Here is a 24003-nt window from a genome sequence, read left to right on the forward strand (position 1 = left end):
TCTCCTTGAGGGAGCTGCACATCTAGTTGTCATTTACACTGATCATAAGAATCTCGCTTATCTTCAATCTGCTCAAAGACTAAATCCTCGTCAAGCCCGGTGGACCTTGTTTTTTGCTCGATTTAATTTTGTGCTTCATTTCCGTCCAGCTGATAAGAACATTAAAGCCCATGCACTTTCTAGAGCGTTTTTGCCTCCTGATTTTGTGGAAGGACCGCACCACATTATTGAACCATCCAGATTGATGCCGGTGGCCGCGGTTAATCTTGCTCGACTCCCTCCAGGATAAACTCTAGTATCTACTTCTGGTCAGAAACTAGTTCTTCGGTGGGGTCATTCTTCTAAGTTGGCTAGTCATGTCGGACAAAGGAAGACTCTGCAACTCATCTCCTGTTACTACTGGTGGCCTACCATGGGCAAAGATGTTCAAGAATATGTTACTGCGTTTCCTTCGTGTGCTCGCAATAAGACAGATAAGCATTTGCCCTCTGGGCGGTTATTACCTCTGTTTGTTCCTTCTGTACCCTGGCAGCACATCGCAATGGACTTCATTACTGATCTTCCTGTCTCCTCTGGCTGCTCGGTCATCTGGGTCGTGGTGGATCGTTTTTCTAAGATGGCTCATTATGTTCCGTTACCTGATCTCCCTTCTGCTTCAGAGCTCGCTGGCCATTTCATACAACATATCTTCCGTCTTCATGGGTTTCCTCTCCACATTGTGTCCGACAGGGGTGTCCAGTTCACCTCCAAGTTCTGGAGAGCACTTTTTAAGTCTGTACAAGTAGAGCTGGACTTCTCTTCCGCATATCACCCTCAATCCAATGGGCAAGTAGAGAGGACAAATCAGATTCTGACAGGATTCTTGCGTCACTTTGTCAACGTGCATCATGATGACTGGATCAAGTTGCTACCTTGGGCAGAATTCTCGTACAATAATCAAGTAAGTGAGTCCTCTGGTAAATCTTCCTTTCATATTGCGTCTGACAGGGGTGTCCAGTTCACCTCCAAGTTCTGGAGAGCACTTTGTAAGTCTGTACAAGTAGAGCTGAACTTCTCTTCCACATATCACCCGCAATCCAATGGGCAAGTAGAGAGGACAAATCAGATGCTGACAGGATTCTTGCATCACTTCGTCAACGTGCATCATGATGACTGGATCAAGTTGCTACCTTGGGCAGAATTCTTGTACAATAATCAAGTAAGTGAGTCCTCTGGTAAATCTCCCTTTCATATTGTGTTTGGACTTCAACCCAGGATTCTGCTTCCCATCTCTGGGTCTTCTGGTGTTCCTGCAGCTGATACCTTTGCTGAAGAATTCTCAAAAGTATGGAGCGACAACAAGGTTGCCTTAGAAAAAGCTTCTCTACGTATGAAGAAGCATGCAGACAAAAGACGTCTGGATGCTCCCTCCTTTCAGCCTGGAGATAAGGTATGGCTCTCCTCCAAGTATATACGTCTGAAGATGCCCTCTTACAAATTGGGTCCCAGCTTCATTGGTCCATTTGAAGTCCTGAAACAGATCAACGCTGTCTCGTACAAATTGAAATTGCCAGCTATGTGCCCGTCGCCATGAGTCGGCGGGACGTACCGACGGAAGTGTGTGCAATTTTGACAGACGTGAGCAGCGGACGCAGTGTTTCAACGTGTCCGCTGCTCAATGTTAAGGCCCGGGGAGGAGGGGCGGAGATCTGGCCGTGCATGCGCTGTAGGAAATGCAGGACCCGACGTGCAAAAAAAGTTCCCTTGAACGTTTTTTCGTAACGACGGGCCGCCAAATACCGACGCATCCAGTGCACGACGTATGGAACGTGTGTCCATACGTCGCGATGCGTCGGTAATACAAGTCTATGTGAAAAAAAATGCATCCTGCAGGCAACTTTGCAAATGCGGTTTTTTCACAGAACGGCGCATTGCGACGTTCACATTCCGACGGAAGTGTGAAAGAGGCCTCAGAGGGCGCGCCGCATGGTCTCCTGACACATAACCTGCCCCATCCAAAATAACAACAGTATGGTAGGAAAAGAGGTTAAGATCGCATGTCTGGGGGCTGCGGAGGCCAAGGAGCCACCAGTGCAGGAGGAGACTAAGGACATCGGACAGTAAATGGTCATGTAGTGGATGGTTACCTTGTGTTACTCATATACAGGCTTCCGAACTGTTATCTCAAAAAATTCATTCCCTGCTTGTTCAGTGTCTGATCATAATATATGATGCTTCACAATGTGAATGACACAGGTATGATACAGATAGCAGAGGGCTTACTCCCCCTCATTACTTCTATCTGCTGTAACCCTAGTGCCACTTGGGGATTGCACCCCTTTAACCAATGAGAAGATGAAGCAATACCCCCAAGTAATCATTATAGTCAACCATTCTGCCCCTTTTTTATTAGCGCGCATGAATATCACAGATGAGGACTAATACTACATCCAAAGAGTAGGTAACACTATGGTGAATGAAAAGCCATCCAAGGATACCAAAGTCAGACAGTTTTTTAATGGTTTCCTGCGATTATACATTTCCACTAGAAATAACGGAATTATTGTGAATTTCAGTTTGCCAGATTTGACAATTTTTGAAGAAAACTAATTTCATGACAAATAAAAAGTACTTCGTAGCCCCGGTTGCCCTATAAAACCGTTAATGTCATTCTTCTCTCTTCCGCACACACTAATATTCTTCACTGCAGTTCTGTCCTAATCTCTATCTTTAGGCTGCGATCACATATCAATATTTATATCTAAACACAATGCCTCCATAATGAGTGAATTCAGTCTCACAATTTCTTCAGCATTTTGTGACTTTCTCTCCTTATTTCTGTCACTAAGCTGCGACGCTTTCTTACATTTCAGATTCAATCTAAAATGTTTGCTGCTCTCCCTGCCTCGGCTTTTACACAGGCTGTGATAGTCCATCCTCATTGACTGTGGTCATACCATGTGATGGGATAGCTGCACAGCATTTCGGGGAGGCACGACCACAGCTGAGGTTATGTGAACCTTATCTAGATGATACAACCTGGGTCCAATAAATTCCCCCGAAATTCTGTATCTAATTGATTTTCTCAAATGTAATTTCTACTGAAGAAGAAGAAGACGACAGCCCAGCATCGCAGCTTGTCAATTGCTTGCTGGAAGCTTTTTTAGCTGATTTGTTTTTTTTTGGAATAATTTCCATTTTATGTCCTCTCACTTGTTTGTGTGCTTTTATATATAGGACAAACCCTGAATATAACACAAATCCAAGCCGATGTGGAAAGGAGATCTGGAGCGGAGCTCAGGTTGTCTACAGCTCACACCGAGCAGCCTGAAAATGATGATTCCTGCATATGGACCAATCTCTACCACCATGATGAACAGAAAAATGGACACTCGATATCTGTATTATGAAGCACGCACTGCAATGCATCTCTTTGTGGACACTCACCTCTGGGAAATTCTTGGCGGCTGCTTTTAAATATATGTATTTGGGGTTACCCAGTAGAGGAATTGGGGTAGGTCCAGGAGGCAGTGACCGGTATCTTTGCTGTTTGGACCAGGGGAAGAAAATGTAGACGGTGAGGAGAAGGACAAGAGAAAGAGCGAGGAAGGTGGACAGCTCCATGGCTCCTGTGAATAGAAACAGAGGATATGATTACACTGTTTCACATATTTTCAAAAGTGGTCAGGTTCTGTTGTGAAACGAGCCTTTTCTTAATGATTTTGACTTCCTGAATTAAAATTCATAAGTCTACAGAAATATCAAACTCTACTGTAGTGCCACCCCAATTTATACAGATAACGACGTGGTGTTAAAGCCGCATCAATCCTGTATGTAACTAGCGTGAGACACTATGCTAGAAGTTGTGTGAGCTGTAAGGTGTGGTATCTCCACGAGTGAGACCACGCCAGTGTACGGAAGTCCTCAAACAGACACTCAGCAGTGTGTCAGGCTGTGCTGATACTGGAGCACATGTAGCTATCCTGAACTAATTAACCCGGTCTGTATAATTTAATAGTATCTGACCCTCATTAACATCTGATACACAAGTGGGGCATGTGTCCCTGACGCTCGTTTTACCAGAATACTGCCAATTCCTTAGGGCAGGCTCGGCCACATGCTCTGGCTATTTATGCTACTAGTCAAGGCTGACAAGCGGACTGACCAATCAACACATTTTGCATGACATATTAAAGGTAGAATCTTGTAAATAAAGAGATGGAATATAGAATTAGAGCAAAATCGTCCTTCTATCCATACAGCCATAAACATTGTATTGAGTTGCTTATTTCGATATTAATTTGTACCTTAAATAAATAGAAAGTCATTAGTGATGAGCGAGTGCTCGGGTGCTCGTTACTCAAGTTGAACAAATCGTAATGCTCTGGTGCGCTGAGTAATAAGTATAATGGAAGTCAATGGGAAATTCAAGCATTTTTCTGCCCCATGAATCGGAACAAAGCAACAGGCTTCGAATTTATAAGGCAATAATCCCTGACTAGATGTCTGTAATACGCTATCCCTACTGCCACACCTCACTGTAGATTAAGTGCAGATAAGTGCAGTATTATTATAACAGAATCTAATCTATTTGAATTAGCCCTGAAAAAAGTGATTAGTTTAATGAAGTTGCATTGTCAAGGTGAAAATGTATTTTCTTATATACTTTTTATACTTTTATATATCTTTATACTCTTTTTGTACTGCTATACTCTTATACTGTGAAACAATAAGTTTTCCCCTGCTAATGCAAATGTAATTGTATTTAAAGATGGCCGCCAGAGTTCAGTTTCGTTTTAGGTTAGTGTCTGGAGGGATGAAGATTCATTTCCTCAGAAACGAAACTTAAGGAATGTGAAGAAAAGGAGGAATCCACCAGGAGACGTTCGACGAATCAGAAGGACTGAGCACTATACGTATACTGCTTAAACCCCACCTATTGCATTCCTTTTTAGTACTGTGTTTTGGAAAATAAAGGTACAGTTGCTGCTCTGCTCTTCACTGAGGTGAATGCGGGACATCAGCTAAATTGAATCAGCTACGTGCCTGAGTCATTTTAATTGGTACCAGATGTTCTGTGCTCACACTACAATTTGGAATGACTGGTGAATGAGGATTAATTGTCGTTTACGACCCCGACAATTTTGGCAGCCCAACGGGGGGCGTGGACAGCGATCCGAGACTCTCTGGACCCATGCCTGGATGTCTGTGGATGATACCTGTAGTGGCTGACCTCGAGGACTGATCACCCTCCGCACACGGTAAGTGGCGATCATATACACTGTATGTGTCACACTTGCTAGTGTCTCAGCCGTTATTGGTTTGTCTGTGGGCTCTTTGGGTCTGGGGAGTGACCGGTCGAGTGGTGAGATCGAATGCGATCCTGTGCCACGCTCTGAACCAGCAACTGAGAGACGTCGCATCCTGTGCGATCTCTGTACACCACACCTCCTCCACCGGTCATTGTACTCCATTCAACCATCCTACCCGTGACTATTGTCTAGTAGTGAAGTGGAGTGAAAAATTGTGCAAGTTGTAGATTGTGGGGCGGCTTAGAGGAAGGGATAGGAGTCGCAGCCTCTGTGATATTGTACTAACCGGTAATTAAGACGCCCCGTACGGGACCACCAGAAACAGGTAGTTAAGCCCCGTACGGGACCACCAGAATTTCTGTGGAGGGCTCTCACTAGGAGACCGCCTCCCGACTGTTTAGAATATCGTGGCAGGATAGTCTGTTAATCGCTGGTGTTCAGGTTAGGGACAGAAAATATTGAGCGCGAGGCTCCTTTTTTTTTCTAATACGTTGAGCGAGATTCCGTATTGTAGAACACCAGCGTTGATATCGCTGCTAGTGGTTTTACTGCAGAAAACCATAGTATTCTGTAAGAGTCATGTTGCGTCTCTTAAAGCAGAAGAAGTCCGTGCCCCACAAGTTAGATGAGGATGCTGTGGAAGTCAGGGCAATAGTTGAGTCACGGGAGGGCAAGAAGGCAATCAAGAATGTTGAGAGATTGTATAAGCATGTAGGATTGCCCTCGTCAGGCAGATTGCAGCCGGCTATGTGGTATAACCTCATAGAGAACAAGCGAGGCATGTTGAAAGATAAAGGATTGTTAGAACAAGCACAAGCTCATCTGCGAGTTGCGCGAGGCTTGAAGAATGAAGGATGGAAAGAGGTCGATGGGGGGGGCGGATCAGACAATGCGGAGCCCGTGTTTGGTTATAAAATGCCTTTGAACTGTGATCTTACAGATTGTAAAATGGCCGCCGTGCCACTGGTGATGAAAATGCAGTCCCAGCCACCACCTTATAATGGCGACGGGCCAAACTCTCCAGAAGCGTGGGTGTGTCCTGTTTGTGGCGTGCAGAATCCAACCTGGGTGGAAACCTGCCATGTGTGTGGGGCGGGCCGTCCTCGGGGTTCCGCCCAGACCATGGACGGAAGTGGGGCACGCCACACTTCCTCCAGCAGCCATCTTAGTGCACCCGGAACTTCCCCCGGAAGTGGGGCATGCCACGCCTCCACCGGCAGCCATCTTGGTGCACCCGGAATTCCTCCCCAGCCACTATGTCCGCTGGTAACACTTTCCGGCGAGTACTATCAGGGACCACCACTTCCTGAGAAACCTCCGACACCGACTGATGCTGCCTTCACCTCTAATGTTCCCGTTTCCACTTCAGTCTCGGGGTCTAGTCTCCCAGTGCAACCCACTGTGATATTTGTAAACACGCCAGGTCAGGGTCCCTTTACCCTCGATGCTCTGACCGGCAGTGCAGCTTTTCAGTCCGCAATGCGTATGAGACGCCAAGTTATCGGAGATGATGAAGAATCGGAGGACCAGGACAACCAGGCCGTTACAATTCCCCCTGCCCTGCCAATGCTATTAGGTCCGTTCGAATCCCCCCGGCCCGGAAGGAGCCCACTATCTACCCCTCTCAACAAATCCTCTAAGCTGCCCCATGACCCCGAAATCTGGTTCCCCTGTCATTCACGCTATTACATCACACCTCAGGGCTCCCAGGTTCTCTTCACAGTGGGGTATGGGGATATACTTACCCACCAGGTGGGAGCCATAGTGAACCCAGCTAATTCTACCCTGTCACATAGAGGTGGTTTGGCCCAACAGATAGCTAAAAAGGGGGGCCCAGCCATAGCCCAAGAGTGTCAGGCCTACCTTGCCAATTATGGCCCCTTGCATCCAGGAGATGCTATGACCACCCAAGGAGGGAATTTGCCCTGTGATATAGTGCTACACACTGCAGGCCCTATATACGATTACAGGACACCCGAACACTGCCGTACAATGTTGCAGACCGCCTTACAGACAGTGGTCATCCTTGCAGGACGGCTAGGGAGAGATACACTTCCTCGTAGAACTTTGGCTGTACCATTGATATCTTCAGGACTCTTTGGATACCCACTGGGCCCCTGTATGAAGGAACACGTTGAAGTCATCAAGAATTGCCTCCAATCAACCCCAAATCTAGACTTACAAGAAGTCAGAATCGTCTGTTACCACGAGTCTGGATTAGAGGGCATCATGCCCTTGGTAGCTGAATACATGGTGCCACTGATGCATACGGGTATAAAGCCTCTGGATGGGATAACACCCACAGCACCCCCAACTGCCCCGGAGGGCGAGGTAGTGACACATGATGAAGAAGAAGAACTGAAGCTGAAGTACAAACCCTTCACTCCGGTACAGATTGATGCTATTGTCAGCAAGTTATGTGACCCAGACAAATTTCCCATGCAGTATGTGAGGAGACTGGAGCAGATTAGGAGCATCTATGGGGCTACATGGTCTGATCTATCAGGTATTACCTCAATCAGAGCCTCCGAATATTTCCTCCCCACTATCATGAAGGAACTGGATTCCACTAAAGCAGGACCTCTCAACAAGTTCAAGTCTGGAAAGGAGTTTATTGCTCAACTCGCAAAGTGGGCCCAGGATCGTCTCTGTGACGAAGCAGGATCAATACAGGATATACGACAAGAATCTGGAGAAGCTGTGGAAAAATATGCTGCCAGACTAACTATGCAGTTTGAAGATTTGGGTTATTCAACTCATGTGAAGACGCAGGCAGCCTTGTTGGTCCGTGCTTTTATTGATGGTCTGGAAGATCCACTGAAGGATAAGGTCATGAAGCTTCGTCCCGAATTACCTGATGGTCCTCTAAAACAGGCCCTTACTGTTGTGAAGAGTTATCAGAAAATGCTTCAAAGGGAAGAGAAAGAAGCAGAAAAAGAAGCAGAGAAGGAAGCACAGAAGGACAAAGGCAAGAAGAAACCAGCCATGTATATGGCAGAGGCCTCAGAAGTACCTGTTATGGTGTATCAGGCTCAGGATCGGTATGGACCACCACCCTTGAGGCCGAGGGGGCCCCAAGGCCGAAACTACAGGGATAGACCATTTCGTGATGACCAAGGGAGACCTCTGTGTTGGGAGTGTGGCAACCCTGCCCACATGAGAAGAGATTGCCCCCACAAGGAGCACCCTCGGAGACCTCTTCCTCCTCCACACTCATGAAGTTCAGGCCAACCGGTGCCCACTTTTCCCGCCACCTGTACTTCTTCATCTTGCGGTACAGTGACCCTGGAAGTGGACAGCCAACCTCTCAAGTTCTTAGTGGACACTGGGGCGGCCACCTCTGTTATTTCTTCATCTCAGCTGCCTCCTACAATTTCCCTGTCTTCAGACTTCCTCACTGCAACACGCCCCTGTTTCCGGTAAGGAAGAAGACAGCTCCTGGAGACCCTCTGAGATACAGACTTGTACAGGACCTCAGAGCAGTCAATTCAGCTACCATCTTGGAAACTCCTGTGGTACCCAACCCAAACACCTTGCTTTCCCAAGTGCCTACTTCAGCAACACTCTTCACCGTTATTGACCTGGCTAATGCTTTCTTCAGTGTCCCGCTTCATGAAGACTCACAGTTCTTATTTGCCTTCACGTTTCAGGGATCTCAGCTGACTTGGACTAGGACACCACAAGGTGCCCAGAACTCCCCTAACCAGTTCACACATGCTATGAAGATGACCCTGGATCCGTGGGTGTTAGAGAATCTTCATGTCACGCTTCTCCAGTATGTTGATGACCTACTCCTCTGTGGAACTGAAGAGAATCTGTTGGTTGCTTCTGAGTCCTTACTCCTCTTCCTTCATTCTGCCAACTGCAAAGTCTCAAAGGCCAAGGTCCAGTGGTGCAAAGAGAAAGTTGTCTTCCTCGGACACTGCATCTCACAAGGTTCGAGACACCTCACCGAGGACAGAAAACATGCCATCGAGGACATCCCTTATCCGAAGACGTACTCTGCTATGCAGTCTTTCCTAGGACTCATTACCTACTGCAGACAGTGGATTCCAGATGCTTCAAGACTCATGCAACCCTTGTATGACTGTCTTAAAACTGGAGGACCAGATTGGGAACATGCTGAAAATCCGTATATCTATGCTCAGCAAAAGGACTGTTTTGAGGCTCTCAAGGAAGCTGTTGTCAGTGCCCCTGCTCTGGGTCTTCCTGACTACACTCAGCCGTTCCACCTCTTTGTTTCAGAGACTGAAGGATATGCCTCTGGTGTGCTAGCACAGAAACATGTTGATCGTTTCCGTCCTCTGGCCTACTACTCAGCCAGACTAGACCCTGTTGCCAGAACTGTTCCATCCTGTCTCAAGGCTGTACATGCGGCCCATTTTCTTCTGGACAAGTCTGCTGACATAGCCCTTGGTCATGACTTGGTCATTCAAGCTGGACATGATCTCTCTGCCGTCCTTCAACAAACATCTCCTAAGCATCTGACGAGCCAAAGACATCTCAGGCTTCAGTGCTCTTTACTTCTGCCTTCCAACATCACTTTCCAGAAATGTACTACTATCAACCCAGCCACTTTGCTTCCACATTCTAGGGGGGAGTTACCTGAATGGTATAAGGACTTACCAGACTGGAGATCACCTGGTGACCCACATGACTGTGTAAAAGCACTGGAACAAGAAATTTCTGCACCACAGAATGTGGTAACTCAGGAACTTCTCAACCCTGATTTGCAACTATGGACTGATGGATCCCGATTTGCAGACTCTTATGGCAAGTTCCACACTGGATATGCTGTCACCACTGACACAGAAGTCCTTCTGGCTGAAGCTCTACCACCTCATCTGTCAGCTCAGGAAGCCGAACTTGTGGCCCTACAACAAGCATGTTATCTAGCAGAAGGGAAAACGGCCAATGTCTACACAGACTCAAGATACGGCTATGGAATCTGTCACGATTTTGGATTCCTGTGGAAGTCCCGAGGGTTCATTACGGCTACAGGAACCCCTGTTAAACATGCACTAAGGATTAAAGCCCTGATGAAGGCACTGGAGCTCCCCGCACAGATTGCGGTGATCAAGGTCAAAGCTCACGGGAAAGTCAACTCGAAGGAAACTAGAGGAAATCATTTAGCAGACCAAGCTGCCAAAGCTGCTGCCATAAAGAATGTCTCAGCAAAGTGGGAAGAAGAAGAAACAGCACCAGAAAAACCCTGTTGGGAAGACACTGCTACACCCGTGATGCCTGTGCTTACCAGAGCACAAACAAAGGAACAAGCAACCAAAGAAGCTACCCAAGCCAAAGAAGAACGAGATTTCCGAAGAAAGAAGAGGAAGTTGATAGAAGACATGGAAATGGAATACCCTGCCACCGGATCTGGCTGGAAGCCAGCTCGACCACCTGAAGAAAGATTGTGGGAAGAACAAAAGTTGACCTCTAGAGAAGAAAAGAAACAGTGGGAAGCTGCAGGAGCCATTCATGGGAATCGTAGTTCGGCCGGACAATACGAATTTCCTAGACTCTATAAGGTGGATGGGAAACCCTGTCTACCCAAAAGAATGTATCCAGCCGTTGCAGCATGGGCTCATGGATCAACTCATCGAGGAAAGAACCAAGCACTAGCCTGTATCAAGAAGCTCTACTGGGCCCCAGGAATCTCTACCACTGTCACAGCCTACTCAAGAGCCTGCCCAGTCTGTGCCATCTGTAACCCAACAGCCACCGCCAAGGTTCCACTTCAGCATCTTGCCAAACCAGATTACCCTTGGCAGAGAATCCAGGTTGATCATATTCAAATGCCCAAGTCAGGAAAATATGAGTACGTCCTAGTGGCTGTGGATATGTTCTCAGGATGGCCTGAAGCCTACCCAGTGACCAATATGACTGCCAAAACTACAGCTAAGAAGCTCATCACTGAAATTTCATGCAGATTTGGAATACCCAAAGTTGTTGAATCAGATCAAGGCCCAGCCTTCACTGCCAATGTCTACGAGGAATTGTGGCACATGTTAGGGACAGATTTGGGTCTACACACCCCTTATCACCCCTCCAGTTCAGCCAAAGTTGAGAGAATGAACTCCACAATTAAGACACAATTGCTTAAAATGAGCCAGGACCACCCACTCCCATGGCCAGATTTGCTCCCTGTGGTCTTATACCACATCAGACACACCCCACAGGGAAAACACGGCCTGACTCCCTTTGAGATTCTTTTCGGTGCTCCACCTAAAATAGGAGATATTAGGCCTCAAGAGTTGTCTGAGACAAATGATAAAGTTGTACAATTTGTGATTGCATTGTCTAAGGAACTGTCTAACACCCACTCTACAGTTTCTGCTTCTCTTCCAGAATCCACAGGTGACGTGGTCCATGACTTTGTGCCAGGAGACTTGGTGTATGTGAAAAAGTTTGTGCGCAGATTGTCTCCAGCCAAGATTTGAAGGACCTCACACGGTGATCCTGGTCACCCCCACTGCAGTAAAACTTGAAGGAAAGAGCACCTGGATTCACGCTTCACACTGTAAAAGAGACCGAACCAGTGTTTAGTCACAGAAGTGACTGAAGGGAAATGTTGCTGTTTTTGACCTTGGGACTGGGGGCCATCCTCGTCCCTACCTCTTCGGCCCCTGTTGTAAATAAGAATTCTGGCCCCACTATTCTCTGGGTAAATCTGACAGCCCCGGTGAATATCTGGCGATTTGATTTCTGTGATGTAGTCAAGTGCCTTGAGACCGAACGGATAGTAGAGGGAACTATCCAGTTTTATGTGTGTGTTACCAGACAATACAACAATAATTGTCATTATTGGACTGATGCTGCCTGGAGTACGGGGAATGATTGGGGATATAAACCTAGTGAAGCCATGTTCCCTAAGGATGGGACGGGTAGGAGTCTTCGTGAGAGAATGCATCTGACAGCCCTTCTGCAACCACTTAGGGGCTGTAAATGGGGTAGAAGCTGTCACCCCCTCCTCCTGAATCTTGAAAACCCCCAATCTGCTGATCTGCAGACGTTCGTATTGGGAAGGAATTATAATTATGTATTTAGTGCTGGACCCTATGCGTATTTAGGCCATATACAGCTCCAGGATATTAGCTCTAGACCAACCAAGGCCCCTGTTACCAGTACACCTAAAACCGGCCCAGGTGAGCGTTTGCAAAATGTAGTTAATGAAGTGATACCCATTCCAGGTCTCAGTTGGCAAGAGGTTTTCTCCATAGAAACACAAACAGCTCCAAGGAAAAACCTATGGTTAGAATGGGTGAGATACAATGTAAGAGTCCAGAATATCTCTGTAGGATGTGTTGCTTGTGCTGCTGCAAATACACACCTATACACACATGCATTGCTTTTCCCTGATGACAACACCACTGCCTGTGTCATGAATTTGTTGAAAGGTTTGAAGTCCACTGATTGCCCAGACTATGCCCCACTAATTCATGAGAAACCTAGACTAAAGGTCCCAGGAGAAGTAATTGTATTAGCTGACAATTATACCTGCTATATTTCCCATAACACTACGGGTACACCAGTAGGGATCTTCGAGACAGGTTTCTGCGAGGAGAACAGCACTTTAGATACTGACTTGCTAATCAAACATACACATTATATGTACGATATTTATTGGTTATGTGGGGATGGTAAGCTCCGTCCTAGGTTGCCTAATGCCTGGATAGGCCAATGCACCCTTGTTAAACTAGCCATGCAGTTCAAGATTTTACCTTGGGATCCAAAGATACCCGATGAACCTACCAGAAAGAGGAGAAGCCTCGATCAGCTCCATATGAGTTATGAAGAAGATCCACTAGTATATATTGATGCCATTGGAGTGCCAAGGGGGGTGCCTGACCAGTTTAAAGCCCAGAACCAGATTTATGCCAGCTTTGCTTCTATAATCCCACAGGTGCAGATTAATAAAAATGTTGAATGGATCAATTACATATATTACAGTGAACAAAGGTTTGTCAATTTTAGCCAAGATGCCTTTCAGGGTATAGTTGAAGAATTGGGCCCTAACACTAGAATGACTCTTCAAAACCGACTAGCCCTTGATATGATTTTAGCTGAGAAAGGAGGAGTTTGTGGGATGGTGGGAGAGGAGTGTTGTACCTATATCCCTCAGAACACTGGAGTGAATGGAAAAACCATGATAGCCCTTAAAAAGATAACTGGGTTAGCAGCAGAATTGAAAACTAATGCTGGAGTAGACACATCTTTCTTTTCCAGTTGGTTGGGTGGGCTCAAGGGATTCTTTCAACAAGCCTGTCTGGTATTGATTGCCCTCCTTGTAATTGGATCAATAATCCTCTGTTGTGTTATTCCCTTGTACAAAAAGGTTATTGCCAAAGCAACTCCGACTGGCACCTTCCTCATTCAAGAAATAGATCCACCAGAGTACGATGGTACTGAACTAGGGGAGATCCCTAAGTATATTCCTCTCAAGAGAGTAGACACAATCCCCCATTCTCAGATGATGCTAAGAGATTTAGTTTAGGGACAGTGGGAGAACTCCATGTGAGGTTAGAGAAGGGTTCAGCTGCCTGGAGGCCTCTCACTAGGGGAGAGTTTCTGAGGTGTCTGGATGAAGAAATCCACCTCCCCTTTCCCCATCACATGGACAGTCTCGAAGGATCCTTCTTTAAGGGAAAAAACTTAGTGTTTAGGGGGGAATGTCAAGGTGAAAATGTATTTTCTTATATACTTTTTATACTTTTATATATCTTTATACTCTTTTTGTACTGCTATACTCTTATACTGTGAAACAATAAGTTTTCCCCTGCTAATGCAAATGTAATTGTATTTAAAGATGGCCGCCAGAGTTCAGTTTCGTTTTAGGTTAGTGTCTGGAGGGATGAAGATTCATTTCCTCAGAAACGAAACTTAAGGAATGTGAAGAAAAGGAGGAATCCACCAGGAGACATTCGACGAATCAGAAGGACTGAGCACTATACGTATACTGCTTAAACCCCACCTATTGCATTCCTTTTTAGTACTGTGTTTTGGAAAATAAAGGTACAGTTGCTGCTCTGCTCTTCACTGAGGTGAATGCGGGACATCAGCTAAATTGAATCAGCTACGTGCCTGAGTCATTTTAATTGGTACCAGATGTTCTGTGCTCACACTACAATTTGGAATGACTGGTGAATGAGGATTAATTGTCGTTTACGACCCCGACAGCATCAAGGACTGTCATTTCATCAACCCTGTTGGGGAAAATAGCAGAGCGTTTCGCATCTTCTCAGCCTGATATGGAGGAGACCAGAATCTTCTGTACTTACTGTACAAACTCTCCTGTCCCGGGTGTGAAATCCTGTATGCAGTGTGAAAACTCCTTATGTGACGACTACCTTACATACATAGTGTGGCTGGTATTCTACTACTGCTCTCTGCTGCTCACAAAGCCTTGTCAACATATGTTATGTTGAGTTTCAACGTGCTGTGACATCGCACACCAGTTGGTGAGCTGGACATTGCAAACACTGTTGCAGCACTGCTCGGGTGGCGGCAGCTGTAGCGGACTTGCAGAAATAGGCACACACGTGACATAGTTTCTTAAGTAGGGGCAGCACGATGGCCAAGTGGTTAGCACTGCGGCCTTGCAGCGCTGGAGTCCTGGGTTCAAATCCCACCAAGGACAACATCTGCAAGGAGTTTGTATGTTTTCCCCGTGTTTGCGTGGGTTTCCTCCAGGTACTCTGGTTTCCTCCCACATTCAAAAGACATACTGGTAGGGAATTTAGATTGTGAGCCCCATTGGGTACAGCGATGATAATATGTGTAAACTGTAAAGCGCTGCGGAATATGTTAGCACTATTATTAAGTAGCTCAGGCACAAAAGGAGGTTTTGAGGAACCACTGAACCAGTAACTGGAGCTTGCAAAGCACGAGGATACTGCTATTGTCACACACAACCATGACTGGTTATAGGTTCAGGGGCAATAGCCACAGATCAGTCTGGTCTGTTAGACCTTTCAACAACACTGTGGCAGTGTGCGGTTTGTCACCTAAGCAGATTAGCTTCAGCAGTACTTGTTGCAGCTTGGCCGAGGCAGTTCTGCAGTGCTTCCAGCTTGCAACTGATGTTGACAATTGATGAAGGGTGAGGAGGAAGAGGTGCAGGAACTGCTGTAGAAGGTCTGGGCAACCCTGATTGAACCAGGACCCGCAATCCTCGGTGTCGGTAGCATGTGTTCCATCCCAGGGTCTGACTGGGTCCCAGCTTCTACAATGTTCACCCAGTGTACCTTCACGGAAATGTGGCATCCCTGGCACTAAGCACATGTCCAGATGTCTGTGGTTAAGTGGATCTTCCCAGTAACAGCGTTGGTCAGGGCATGGCTGATGTTATGGGACATGTGCTTGTGTAAGGCAGGGACGATACACCGAGAGAAATAGTGGCGGCTGGGGACCGAGTACTAAGGGATGGCCACCACCATGAGGTTGTGGGAAGTTTCTGTTTCCACAAGCTTAAAGCGCAACATTTCCTGGGCAAGCATGCTGTCCCTGCTGATGCTGGCATGGCAGATGTTGCAAATGGCCTTTTTTGGTTTAACTGGCTTGTCTTTCAAACGTGTCATACTTGGAAAAACCTAACCCTTGGCTTGTGTTTTAACTGTGTTTGTACTCTAGGGAGCAGTTGCCCGCCTTGTGTCTCTGTCCACCCCACTACCTCTTCCTGCCTAAAGTGATGCTGTAGATCCGTCCCGCTGTGCGCTGCTGTCCTCTGCTGTTACCCTCCCAGGTTGGGTCAGTGACTTCATCATCCACTACATCGTTGTCCACTGCCGTACCTTGGCCTCCTCTTTACTTGCTGACGTAACAACACCACTTGTTGGCAATTGTCTCATCATCTCCAACCTCTTGCAACAGTAATTGCATTTTTCCATATTAGGCCATATTGACAGAAAAATAAAAAAGTTATGGCTCTGGGAAGAAGGGGAGCGAAAAACAGAAATGCAAAAATGATAAAGGGCTGCGGTGTGAAGAGGGTTAAATTTGCATGCACCCAAATACTGGATGTATATTGGGTCCCTGCTGTCTATAGTTATTGTGAGAGTTAAACAGCTGCGACCCACTGATGTCCCGATTGTAGTTCCAAGATGTAAAAGTATTGGATAGTATTAAATCTTTAGTGGATCCCTGGCCTGCGTCCCTTAACCCCTTCCCGACCTTTGACGCATACGCTGCGTCATGAAAGTCGGTGCCAATCCGACCTGTGACGCAGCGTATGCGTCATGGAGGGATCGCGCTCCTGCAGATCGGGTGAAAGGGTTAACTCCAATTTCACCCGATCTCCAGGAACAGGGGGAGTGGTGCTTCAGCTCAGGGGGGGTGGCTTCACCCCCTCGTGGCTACGATCGCTCTGATTGGCTGTTGAAAGTGAAACTGCCAATCAGAGCGATTTGTAATATTTCACCCAAAAAAATGGTGAAATATTACAATCCAGCCATGGCCGATGCTGCAATATCATCGGCCATGGCTGGAAAACCTAATCTGTCCCCCCCCACCCCACCGATCGCCCCCCCAGTGCTCCGTTACGTGGTCCGCCCCCCTAAGTCGTCCTGTCCGCTCCTCCGTCCTCCTGTCCGCTCCCCCCGTGCTCCGGTCCCCCCTCCCTGTGCTCCGGTCCCCCCCCCCCATGATCCGATCACCCCCCTTCATACTTACCGGGCCTCCCGGTGTCCGTCCGGCTTCTCCATGGGCGCCGCCATCTTCCAAAATGGCGGGCGCATGCGCACTGCGCCCGCCGAATCTGCCGGCTGGCAGATTAGTTTCAGATGTATTTTGATCACTGCGATATAGCCTATCACAGTGATCAAAATAAAAAAAAATAGTAAATGACCCCCCTTTATCACCCCCATAGGGACAATAATAAAAATAAATAAAATATATATATATTTTTTTTCTACTAGGGTTAGAACTAGGGATAGAATTAGGGTTAGAATTAGGGGTAGGGTTAGGGTTAGGGCATGTGCACACAGTGCGGATTTGGCCGCGGATCCGCAGCGGATTGGCCGCTGCGAATTCGTAGCAGTTTTCCATCAGGTTTACAGTACCATGTACACCTATGGAAAACCAAATCCGCTGTACCCATGGTGCGGAAAATACCGTGCGGAAACGCTGTGTTGTATTTTCCACAGCATGTCAATTTTGTGCGGATTCCGCAGCGTTTTACACCTGTTCCTCAATAGGAATCCGCAGGTGAAATCCGCACAAAAAAACACTGGAAATCCGCTGTAAATCCGTAGGTAAAACGCAGTGCCTTTTACCTGCGGATTTTTCAAAAATGGTGCGGAAAAATCTCACACGAATCCGCAAAGTGGGCACATAGCCTTAGGGTTAGGGTTGGAATTAGAGTTAGGGTACCGTCTCACAGTGGCACTTTGATCGCTACGACGGTACGATCCGTGACGTTCCAGCGATATCCATATGATATCGCTGTGTCTGACACGCAGCAGCGATCAGGGACCCTGCTGAGAATCGTACGTCGTAGCAGATCGTTTGGAACTTTCTTTCGTCGCTGGATCTCCAGCTGTCATCGCTGGATTGTTGTGACAGCGATCCAGCGATGCGTTCGCTTGTAACCAGGGTAAACATCGGGTTACTAAGCGCAGGGCCGCGCTTAGTAACCCGATGTTTACCGTGGTTACCAGCGTTAAAAGTAAAAAAAAAACAAAAACGTACATACTCACATTTCGGTGTCCTTCAGGTCCCTTGCCGTCTGCTTCCCGCTCTGACTGTCTGCCGGCCGGAAAGTGAGAGCACAGCACAGCAGTGACGTCACCGCTGCGCTCTGCTCTCACTGTACGGCGGCACTCAGTCAGAGCGGGAAGCAGACGGCAAGGGACCTGAAGGACATCGAAATGTGAGAATGTACGGTTTGTTTTTTTTTACTTTTACGCTGGTAACCACGGTAAACATCGGGTTACTAAGCGCGGCCCTGCGCTTAGTAACCCGATGTTTACCCTGGTTACCCAGGACCTTGGCATCGTTGGTCGCTGGAGAACGGTCTGTGTGACAGCTCCCCAGCGACCACACAACGACTTTCCAACGATCACGGCCAGGTCGTATCGCTGGTCGTGATCGTTGGTAAATCGTTATGTGAGACGGTACCCTTAGGGTTGGAATTAGGGCTAGGGTTGGAAATAGGGTTAAGATTAGGCTTGTGGTTAGGGTTAAGGATAGGGTTAGGGTTGTGTTGGGGTTACAGTTGTGGGTAGGGTTGGGATTAGGGTTAGGATTAGGGTTGGATTTAGGGTTACGGGTGTGTTGGGGTTAGGGTTGTGGTTAGGGGTGTGTTGGGGTTAGGGTTGTGATTAGGGTTATGGCTACAGTTGGGATTAGGGTTAGGGGTGTGTTGGGGTTAGTGTTGAAGTTAGAATTGAGGGGTTTCCACTGTTTAGGCACATCAGGGGTCTCCAAATGCAACATGGCGCCACCATTGATTCCAGCCAATCTTGCGTTCAAAAAGTCAAATGGTGCGCCCTCCCTTCCAAGCCCCGACGTGCGCCCAAACAGTGGTTTACCCCCACATATGGGGTATCAGCGTACTCAGGAGAAACTGGACAACAACTTTTGGGGTCAAATTTTTCCTGTTACCCTTGGGAAAATTAAAAAATTCTGGGCTAAAAAAATATTTTTGAGGAAAGAAAACATTTATTATTTTCCCGGCTCTGCGTTATAAACTTCTGTGAAGCACATGGGGGTTCAAAGTGCTCATCTAGATTAGTTCCTTGGGAGGTCTAGTTTCCAAAATGGGGTCACTTGTGCAGGAGCTCCAATGTTTAGGCACACAGGGGCTCTCCAAACGCGACATGGTGTCCACTAATGATTGAAGCTAATTTTCCATTCAAAAAGCCAAATGGCATGCCTTCCCTTCCGAGCCCTGCCGTGCGCCCAAACAGTGGTTTACCCCCACATATGGGGTATCATCGTACTCAGGACAAACTGGACAACAACATTTGGGGTCCAATTTCTCCTATTATCCTTGGGAAAATAAAAAACTCCGGGCTAAAATCATTTTTGAGGAAAGAAAAATATTTTTTTATTTTCATGGCTCTGCGTTATAAACTTCTGTGAAGCACCTGGGGGTTTTAAGTGCTCACTATGCATCTAGATTAGTTCCTTGGGGGGTCTAGTTTCCAAAATGGGGTCACTTGTAGGGGAGCTCCAATGTTTAGGCACACAGGGGCTCTCCAAACGCGACATGGTGTCCACTAACGATTGGAGCTAATATTCCATTCAAAAAGTCAAATGGCGCGCCTTCCCTTCCGAGCCTTGCCGTGCACCCAAACAGTGGTTTACCCCCACATATGAGGTATCGGCGTACTCAGGAGAAATTGCCCAACAAATTTTAGGATCCATTTTATCCTGTTGCCCATGTGAAAATGAAAAAATTGAGGCTAAAAGAAATTGTGTGAAAAAAAAGTACTTTTTCATTTTTACGAATTTGTGAAGCACCTGGGGGTTTAAAGTGCTCACTATGCTTCTAGATAAGTTCCTTGGGGGGTCTAGTTTCCAAAATGGGGTCACTTGTGGGGGAGCTCCAATGTTTAGGCACACGGGGGCTCTCCAAACGCGACATGGTGTCCGCTAAAGATTGGAGCCAATTTTTCATTCAAAAAGTCAAATGGCGCTCCTTCACTTCCGAGCCCTGCCGTGTGCCCAAACAGTGGTTAACCCCCACATATGAGGTATCAGCGTACTCAGGACAAATTGGACAACAACATTCGTGGTCCAGTTTCTCCTTTTACCCTTGGGAAAATAAAAAAATTGTTGCGAAAAGATCATTTTTGTGACTAAAAAGTTAAATGTTAATTTTTCCCCTCCATGTTGCTTCTGCTGCTGTGAAACACCTGAAGGGTTAATAAACTTCTTGAATGTGGTTTTGAGCACCTTGAGGGGTGCAGTTTTTAGAATGGTGTCACTTTTGGGTATTTTCAGCCATATAGAACCCTCAAACTGACTTCAAATGTGAGGTGGTCCCTAAAAAAAATGGTTTTGTAAATTTTGTTGTAAAAATGAGACATCACTGGTCAAATTTTAACCCTTATAACTTCCTAGCAAAAAAAAAAATTGTTTCCAAAATTGTGCTGATGTAAAGTAGACATGTGGGAAATGTTATTTATTAACTATTTTGTGTCACATAACTCTCTGGTTTAACAGAATAAAAATTCAAAATATGAAAATTGCAAAATTTTCAAATTTTTCGCCAAATTTCCGTTTTTTTCACAAATAAACTCAGAAATTATCGACCTAAATTTACCACTAACATGAAGCCCAATATGTCACGAAAAAACAATCTCAGAACCGCAAGGATCCGTTGAAGCGTTCCTGAGTTATTACCTCATAAAGGGACACTGGTCAGAATTGCAAAAAATGGCAAGGTCATTAAGGCCAAAATAGGCTGGGTCACGAAGGGGTTAAATAAAAAAGATCAGGGCTAATTAATATTCATATATTATATATTGGCTCATAAAAGTTATGCTATATAGCAGGAGTGGGTTCAATTAGGATTTCGCTTATATATAATAGCTGAAATGTGTGCACTGCTACATATGCTCCTGCTCCCTCTTCGACCGCTTACAATCAGGCTTCCGGTCACATCACTCCACTGAAACTGCCTTATCTAAGGTCACCAATGACCTATTAACCACCAAGAGCAAGTGACACTACTCTATCCTCCTCCTGGACCTGTCCTCTGCCTTTGACACAGTGGACCATTCCCTGTTGCTGCGGACCCTCTCATCCCTTGGCATCACAGACTTGGCCCTATCCTGGATCTCGTCATAACTAACTGACCGGACATTCAGCGTCTCCCATTCACACACCACCTCCTCACCTCGCCCCCTATCTGTCGGAGTCCCGCAAGGTTCAGTCCTAGGGCCACTGCTCTTCTCCATCTACACCTTTGGCCTGGGACAGCTCATAGAATCTCACGGCTTTCAGTATCATCTCTATGCTGACGACAGACAGATCTACATCTCTGGACCATATATCACCACTAGTGTTGAGCGATACCGTCCGATACTTGAAAGTATCGGTATCGGATAGTATCGCCAATACCGATACCCGATACCAATACAAGTCAATGGGACACCAAGTATCGGAAGGTATCCTGATGGTTCCCAGGGTCTGAAGGAGAGGAAACTCCCCTTCAGGCCCTGGGATCCATATTAATGTGTAAAATAAAGAATAAAAATAAAAAATATTGATATACTCACCTCTCCGAAGCGCCCTGGTTGTAACCGCCAGCCTCCGTTCATAAGAATGAGCGCTTGAAAGACCTTAGATGACGTCACGGCTTGTGATTGGTCGCGTTGCGGTCACGTGACCGCTCCGCGACCAATCACAGGCTGCGACGTCATCTAAGGACTTTCAAGCGCTCATTCTTATGAACGGAGGCTGGCGGTTACAACCAGGGCGTGTCAGAGGGTGAGTATATCAATATTTTTTATTTTTATTCTTTATTTTACACATTAATATCGATCCCGATACCGATTCCCGATACCACAAAAGTATCGGATCTCGGTATCGGAATTCCGATACTTGCGGTATCGGAATGCTCAACACTAATCACCACCCTACTAACCAGAATCCGTCAATGTCTGTCTGCTATTTCATCCTTCTTCTCCGCTAGATTTCTAAAACTTAACATGTACAAAACAGAGTTCATCGTCTTTCCCCCCATCTCACGCGACCCCCCAAAGAACCTATCCATTACAGTAAACGGCTGCCCCCTCTCCCCAGTCCCATAATCTCGCTGTCTTGGTGTAATCCTTGACACTGGTCTCTCCTTCAAACCACATATCCAAGCCCTTTCCACTTCCTGCCGCCTTCAACTCAAAAATATTTCACGGATCCGTACATTCCTAAACCAAGAGTCTGCAAAAGCCCTAGTCCATGCCCTCATCATCTCCCGCCTCGACTACTGTAACCTCCTGCTCTGTGGCCTCCCCTCTAACACTCTCGCACCCCTCCAATCTATTCTAAACTCTGCTGCCCGACTAATCCACCTGTCCCCCCCCGCTATTCCCCGGCCTCTCCCGTCTGTCAATCCCTTCACTGGCTCCCCATTACCCAGAGACCCCAGTACAAAAGCCTAACCATGACATACAAGGCCATCCACAACCTGTCTCCTCCATACATCTGTGACCTTGTCTCCCGGGACTTTCCAGCACGCAACCTCCGATCCTCACAAGATCTCCTTCTCTACTCCCCTCTTATCTCCTCTTCCCACAATCGCATATAAGATTTCTCACGCGCATCACCCCTACTCTGGAACTCTCTACCACAACATATCACACTCTCGCCTACCATCAAAGCCTTCAAAAAAGAGCCTGAAGACCTACCTCTTCCGACAAGCCTACAACCTGCAGTAACCACTGATCGACCAAACCGCTGCACAACCATCTCTATCCTCACCTACTGTATCCTCACCCATCCCTTGTAGATTGTGAGCCATCACGGGCAGGGTCCTCTCTCCTCCTGTACCAGCTGTGACTTGTATTGTTCAAAATTATTGTACTTGTTTTTATTATGTAAACTCCTCCTCACATGTAAAGCACCATGGAATAAATGGCGCTATAATTAATAATAATTTTAATAATAATAATAATAATAATAAGCTAAAATACCCAATAACACTATTAGACATCATAAGTCTACAGAAATAACAAACTACTGTATTGCCACCCCAATTTATACAGATAACGACGTGGTGTTAAACCGTATCAATCCTGTATGTAACTACTGTGAGATACTATGTGAAAAGTTGTGTGAGCTATAAGGTGTGGTATCTCCACGAGTGAGACGACGCCAGTGTACAGAAGTCCTCAAATAGACACTCTGCTGTGTGTCAGGCTGTGCCGATACTGGAGCACATGTAGCTATCATGAGCTAATTAACCCGTTCTGTATAATTTAATAGTATCTGACCCGCATTAACATCTGGTACACAAGCAGGACATGAGTCCCTGACGTGCGTTTCTCCTAAATACTGGCTTTTTAATGGTGGAGTCGGCCACATGCTCTGGCTATTTATGCTGCTTGCCAAGAGTGACAAGTGGACTGACGCACTTTGAATGATATATTCATGTTAGAATTTTGTAAATATGGAATTATAGAAACATCTTCCTTATATCTGTAAGGGAGCAGAAACTAACCAGGTTTGCCTCATCTGTAACGGGTCCAGAACCATTAGGTCTGTCACCTAGGATACAGGGGGAGAGCTTGGGGTGTCCCTGTGCTCAAGAGAAGTGGGTGTGGCTAAGCAGTTAATGTGCGTGCAGAAATTCAAACTATTCAGGCCGGAACAGCACACGTGCGAGAGTCCTGTCGAGTAGATCAGCTGTGAGGCAACGGGGCTGCGCAGACTGGAGCAGGGGATGAGAGGACGCGCTGACAGGAAACGAAAGACGGGGACCCGCTGAGACACCACAGATAACGCTGTCCTCGCTAACACCGCTGTCCCCCGCTTACATCGCGGACCTTAAACCCCTTTACCCCCAAGGGTGGTTTGCACGTTAATGACCAGGCCAATTTTAACAATTCTGACCACTGTCCCTTTATGAGGTTATAACTCTGGAACGCTACAACGGATCTTGGCGATTCTGACCTTGTTTTCTCGTGACATATTGTACTTCATGATAGTGGTAAAATTTATTCGATATAACTTTGCGTTTATTTGTGAAAAAACAGAAATTTGGCGAAAA

General features: G+C 46.5%; 1 protein-coding gene across 2 annotated transcripts in view; it reads right to left on the reverse strand.

Moving 5' to 3' along the window:
* Positions 1-24003, reverse strand: part of LOC143783138 (cytochrome P450 2C20-like) — a 522836-nt gene that overhangs the window by 410067 nt on the left and 88766 nt on the right. For both annotated transcript variants that reach the window (XM_077271448.1, XM_077271449.1), the window contains exon 2: positions 3427-3608. In XM_077271448.1, the coding sequence (XP_077127563.1) occupies positions 3427-3603 (177 nt within the window). In that variant the 5' untranslated portion in view covers positions 3604-3608. The remainder of the gene's footprint in view (positions 1-3426; positions 3609-24003) is intronic.

Source organism: Ranitomeya variabilis, chromosome 6 (assembly GCF_051348905.1).
Source record: "Ranitomeya variabilis isolate aRanVar5 chromosome 6, aRanVar5.hap1, whole genome shotgun sequence".
NCBI classification, from domain to species: domain Eukaryota; kingdom Metazoa; phylum Chordata; class Amphibia; order Anura; family Dendrobatidae; genus Ranitomeya; species Ranitomeya variabilis.